The sequence below is a fragment of the Pseudochaenichthys georgianus genome, chromosome 23, assembly GCF_902827115.2.
Source record: "Pseudochaenichthys georgianus chromosome 23, fPseGeo1.2, whole genome shotgun sequence".
NCBI lineage: Eukaryota > Metazoa > Chordata > Actinopteri > Perciformes > Channichthyidae > Pseudochaenichthys > Pseudochaenichthys georgianus.
Genome location: NC_047525.1, coordinates 8,831,957 through 8,838,503, shown reverse-complemented (window position 1 = coordinate 8,838,503; position 6,547 = coordinate 8,831,957). Strand labels below are relative to the sequence as shown.

Here is a 6,547-nt window from a genome sequence, read left to right as displayed (position 1 = left end):
GCTAACCGTCGGCGGAGGTTCTTAATAGTGAAGCGGACGCAATGTCCGCATGAGCCGGGGTTGTCGATAGCGCCTCGGGCGTGTTCCAGCCCGAGGCGGAACACGCCCTTGATGTCGAGAAACTCTGCAAACAAATTGAGGATATCCCTGAATTGAAAGAGATCCTCATAGAGGAAGAGACAGTCAGTCAGTGCCTCCAGAAAGACATTACCGGTGTGATGGAAATAGCTCAGAAAAGGGAGGGTAGGGCTGTCGTCCAGCCAGAAAACAAGCAAGATGATGACATGATGGAGAACTCTGAGAGATTCACTGAACTGCAGGGAAAATATGACGCCCTTCTGAAAACCAGTGAAACACACGAGGTGAAGAACCATTGTCTACAGATGGACTTCAACACTTTCAGGGCAAAGTGCAAATTACTGAATCGTAAAATTGACATAATTCAGGAAGACAAAGACAATCTGGATCAGAAGTATCACGACATGATCAGGGAGAACATTAAAATCCATAAGAACCAACAAGAGACGCATCTGGCAAGTATCATTGTACTGGAGGGGATTATTACAACATGCCAGGAAGAAATCACTGGACAACAAGAAAACATAAAAGTTCTCCAGACGCAGAACAATGGACTGCAAGAGGACATTAAAACAGTCCGGGTGCAGAACAGTGGACTGCAAGAGGTCATTAAAACAGTCCGGGTGCAGAACAGTGGTCTCCAAGAGGACAATGAAACCCTTCGGGTGCAGAACAGTGGTCTCCAAGAGGTCATTAAAACAGTCCGGGTACAGAACCGTGGTCTCCAAGAGATCGTGAGACCACTCCAGGGACAGAACGATGGACTACAAGAGAACATGTTAAGGCTTCGGGCAGAGAACAATGAACTCAAGGAGCACCTCAGAACCCCCATTAGCAACACATCACATGATGCTCTCGAGGGTTACAATAACATGCATCAGAAGTATCACGACATGATCAGGGAGAGCATTACAATCCATAAGAACCAACAAGAGACGCATCTGGCAAGTATCATTGTACTGGAGGAGATTATTACAACATGCCAGGAAGAAATCACTGGACAACAAGAAAACATAAAAGTTCTCCAGACGCAGAACAATGGACTGAAAGAGGACATTAAAACAGTCCGGGTGCAGAACAATGGACTGCAAGAGGACATTAAAACAGTCCGGGTACAGAATAATGGACTGCAAGAGGACATTAAAACAGTCCGGGTGCAGAACAATGGACTGCAAGAGGACATTAAAACAGTCCGGGTGCAGAACAATGGACTGCAAGAGGACATTAAAACAGTCCGGGTACAGAACAATGGACTGCAAGAGGACAATAAAACAGTCCGGGTGCAGAACAGTGGACTGCAAGAGGACATTAAAACAGTCAGGGTGCAGAACAATGGACTGCAAGAGGACATTAAAACAGTCCGGGTGCAGAACAGTGGACTGCAAGAGGACATTAAAATAGTCCGGGTGCAGAACAGTGGACTGCAAGAGGACATTAAAACAGTCCGGGTGCAGAACAATGGACTGCAAGAGGACATTAAAAACAGTCCGGGTGCAGAACAATGGACTGCAAGAGGACATTAAAACAGTCCGGGTACAGAACAATGGACTGCAAGAGGACATTAAAACAGTCCGGGTGCAGAACAGTGGACTGCAAGAGGACATTAAAACAGTCCGGGTACAGAACAATGGACTGCAAGAGGACATTAAAACAGTCCGGGTGCAGAACAATGGACTGCAAGAGGACATTAAAACAGTCCGGGTGCAGAACAATGGACTGCAAGAGGACATTAAAACAGTCCGGGTACAGAACAATGGACTGCAAGAGGACAATAAAACAGTCCGGGTGCAGAACAGTGGACTGCAAGAGGACATTAAAACAGTCAGGGTGCAGAACAATGGACTGCAAGAGGACATTAAAACAGTCCGGGTGCAGAACAGTGGACTGCAAGAGGACATTAAAATAGTCCGGGTGCAGAACAGTGGACTGCAAGAGGACATTAAAACAGTCCAGGTGCAGAACAATGGACTGCAAGAGGACATTAAAACAGTCCGGGTGCAGAACAATGGACTGCAAGAGGACATTAAAACAGTCCGGGTACAGAACAATGGACTGCAAGAGGACATTAAAACAGTCCGGGTGCAGAACAGTGGACTGCAAGAGGACATTAAAAAAGTCCAGGGGCAGAACGATGGACTGCAAGAGAACATGTTAAGGCTTCGGGCAAAGAACAATGACCTCAAGGAGATTAAAGTCACTCTTCTGGAACAGAGCAATAGGTACAGGGAGTACATTAAAACAGTCCACATAAAGAACAACAACCTCAAAGAGAACCAGCAAACAGTCCAGGGTAAGAACAACGGACTCCAGGCTAGAGAACAAACAGTCGAGACACAGAGCAATGCACTCAATGAGATGTCTAGAACCAACGCTAACGAACGTCCCACTGAGCATTCCGGCACACAGAAGAAGCCTACATTCTGGAAAAAAGTCAAGGGGTTCTTTGAGAGGAAAGACCAGTTCCCAATTGTCCCGGCGCATCATGTGTCGAGCGACCAGCCGGAGAACATCGAGCCCGGATGTTCTTCATGGATTTAGGCTTATTGACGGACCAGAAAGGGAATTCTTCCACTTGAAATGGGTGCAAATGTACCCTTTCTTTGTGGGATGAAAAAACTGAATTAATTTGTTATGTATGGTTATCGCCGGGCACTCCAGGTTCCTCCAGTTTGAATAACCTTTCTTAAATTGGTTATTCATTTAGAAAAACAAAAATGTATTTCTTAATGTGTTATGTACGGTTATCGCCGGGCACTCCGGGTTCTTCCAGTTTTAGTAACCTTTCTTAAATTGGTTATTCATTTAGAAAAACAAAAATGTATTTCTTAATTTGTTATGTATGGTTATCGCCAGGCACTCCGGGTTCTTCCAGTTTTAGTAACCTTCCCTAAATTGATTATTCATTTAGAAAAACAAACACTAATTTCTCGATTTCTTATCTAATCTTGGTTTTGTCTTGTTATCTCCGGGCGCTCTGGGTTCCTCCAGCTTTAAAGGTCTCTTATTATAGCCTACTACTTTTAGGCATATATTATAGGTCTCAGATATATCAAAAACATGTCTATGAAGTTTTTTGCTCAAAATACCAAACAGATAATGCATTCTAGCCATGCCTCATAGCCCTCTATTTCAGCCCTGTTACTAAAGTGCTGATTCTGGGTCTGGCCCTTTAAATGTGACCTGAGCGAATGTGGCCAGCCACGCCCCCTTTGGAGCTGCTACTGGTCACGCCCCTGCTGGAGCTGCTGTGGCCACGCCCCCTTTGGAGTGAGCATGCAGTGAGCTCTCCTCTCTGAAGAGAAGAGTGTCTGCTGTATCCTGCTTCTTTCCACATACTCTCTCCAGTACAGGTTAGCTCTGAGTGTTAGCGATGCTTGCTAATGTAAACAAAGACCATATTATTTCCAAAACACGTCGGGCATTGTTTCTACTTGTGACGGTATGTCCACACAGCAGCTTTAGACGAATCTTCCACCGCTTCCAACGCTTCTCTGCCCATTGACTTTGAATGGGGATGACGTCACTTTGCCTCGCTTTTCACCGAACTGCATTGTGGGGGAGCGAAGCGAAGATTTCCAGGATTCAAAAGTTGAGCAAGGTTCAACTTTTGAAGCTGAGCTGGAAGCGTCAGCCAATCAAATCCCGTTTATGCAAATCTGACAGTACAAGCGCTAGCCAATCAAACCACGTATTCCAAAAGAGAAATTACGGTAGCAAATCACACGGTTCTTTACGACCAGAACTATTAACGGGATACAAACCGGAGGAACCAGGCATGGAGGGAGGTGGCAGAGACAGTGGGTGAAACTGGTAGGTTTTCGCCTGTTTGGGGAGTTTATATATATATATATATTGCTCGCATAAAATCCCCGGGGTTTTTTTATTTTGATGTCGGGGGCGGGAGATTCATGTGATTGGTTGGTCGCGTTGCTCGCAAAAAATCCCCAAGCTGTCAGACACGCCCAGCTCCAAGATTTTCAAGATCTTTTCAAAGCTGCTGTGTGGACGTACCGTGAGAATAATCAATATATTGTGCATGAACTTCAAGGGACATCATTTACTGTAGCGGTGTAGTCCCACGGACCGGATGGTGGGCGACACCTTTTCAGGTTTCAGGTTGTTATTTGGTTTTAGCCTCATAGTAGCATGTAGCTAATAGTATATCATGTATGTGAGTATAAGGAGAATGACGTGTGGAGTTACGCACTAAACACAGGGTGCGAACTGGAGGGGAGCAGGGGGAGCTATAGCTCCCCTAGTGGTGACATGAGCTCCCCTGGGAACATGGTTTGTGAAATTTGGGGGGAGCTCTCTAAAATACTGATATGATGACCAAATAAATTCCATTTTGGGCATGTTTTTTTTTTCAAAGGTGTAAAATAAGTGAAATTAAATTATAGTTTATGATTCATGAAAAAAGTGTCGCCTGCTTGTATGCTGCCCGCAGCTCCACCCACTACCCACTTACTCACAAGCTCGATTAGTTGGCACTGCATATTTACCAGGCATTGTTGCTGCTGCTGACATGTCGAAAAGAAGAAAAAAAAACGTACCTTGGGCAATTTCTTTAAAAAGACGGCCAAACAACCTGATCAAGAAGACCAACCGAATGTAGCTGGTGGTAGCACATCGTACGTTGTGACTGCTGCTACAACAGAACCGAGAGAGGAGGGAGCTAACGTCAGTGCTAGTGCTAACTTGACAGCTAACGTTAACTTGGGGGCTGAAGAGACACAAGAAGACGAGCCAAGAGAAGCTAACTTGATGACTACAACTACCATAGTAGAGGTCGAAGGAGATGTGGAAGAAGATGATGATGATGCTACTGATGACCACTCCACCTGTTCTTCCTCTTCCTCCCTGCCTGCTGCTCGAGATGGGGGGGGGGGGCGAAGTTGCTGCGGTGGTCCCGTGGCCGCCGGCTGGCTGTACCAGCCAACAGTGGAGTGAGTGGATCACATTTTTGAGACATTTTAAGTTGATTTAATTAAACAGTCAAACGTTACATTGGTGGTCCGTGGATTACTTATTATCAAGTTGATTGAAGTTTGCGTAGCCCATACATGCTCGGGAAATCTGTTGACATGAACATGATCCATCGGGACGTTTCATGTAAATGTAGACCTGTGGCACCACCCCGTGTGCAACAGATTTTCTCTATATAATAGGCCTATGTCTGTGCTGTTGCTATTAATGCACGGATCAGCATTTGCGGGGGGGGGCCCCGCAAAAAAAAAAAAATCCCGGCTCCCCCGGTGACCGTGGTATAGTTCGCACACTGACTAAACACACCGCCTCCAACTGTCACTCATCGACGCTGCATTACTACTATTATTATGTGTTTAATGACCAACACACATCAGAAGAATTGTATAACATATCATAAGATATGTGTCATGGCTGCGTCATCAGAGGGCGACAGAAGAAGAAGAAGACGAAGGAGAATGCGCCATGGACCCGCCCCGTCGACGTCAGCCAATGGAAGAAGACTAAATACGAGCAGGGAATCTATAAAACACGATGTTAGTTTGAGAAACGGTCTCTTTCATCCATGGTAGACAGATAACGGCTTTATGTGGACTGGATCAGCGAATTGGATAATGAACCACAGCTGTGTTCCCTTGTTAGCCTACTATACTATTGCATTAATAAATACTGTTAAACTTTACGAGAAGCTTCCTGGTCTACTTTGTCTTCAAACAAGACATGATACAGCGACGATTCTGATAGGGGACGATAGGGCCGTGGGGGTGAAGCCAGCCCACATTTTAGTAATGTCGTCATGACCGCAGCAGATCTGCATCAGCTCCGTTGTTCCCCCGTTTTTAGAGATGTGGGTACGGAGCAGAAGAGAGAGGGTTGTATTTCCTGACACTTTGTGAGTCTCCTGACACACCGGGTGACATATCTATGTATCAAAGACATCAAAAAGTGAATTTAACACATATCTAATCATATTTTTTTAATTGATTATTAATTTAGAAAAACAAACATTAATTTCTTGATTTGTTATGGCTTATCTCCGGGTTCCTCCAGCTTTAATAACCTTTCCTAAATTGGTTATTCATTGACAAAAAATCAAGCAAATTAACAACTTTGTTTTCATAATGTATTTATTAAACAAGGATCATACAAAATATATCAATCTCCACAAAGAGAAGAGAGGATTTACTTAAGCAGATTTAGGCTGCGGCCACACGAGGACGAATTCGGTCGTTTGCGTTACTGTTTAGTGTCATATAGACCGTTCGGCCACACGAGGACGACCGAATACGGCACTAAACGACTGAGGAAACGATAACGGGTCCCAAGGTGGATAGAAAGGCATACGCAACTCTCTGGGGGGTCAAACGGCTCCGTGTGTACGCCCTATCCGAACATTTTCCGATCACTGATATTGATTGCGCAATAGCCCCGCCTCTCCCCACCTCTTCTGCTCACCTAGGCTTACCCCGCGCCATTGCTGAAG

General features: G+C 45.2%; 1 protein-coding gene across 1 annotated transcript; it reads left to right on the top strand.

Moving 5' to 3' along the window:
* Positions 1 to 218: 218 nt before the first annotated feature.
* LOC139432948 (flagellar attachment zone protein 1-like) lies at positions 219 to 2,616 on the top strand. The gene is made up of 2 exons (XM_071201780.1): positions 219 to 1,526; positions 1,576 to 2,616. The coding sequence occupies exons 1-2, from the start codon at positions 219 to 221 to the stop codon at positions 2,614 to 2,616; spliced, it is 2,349 nt and encodes a 782-aa protein (XP_071057881.1).
* Positions 2,617 to 6,547: the final 3,931 nt, after the last annotated feature.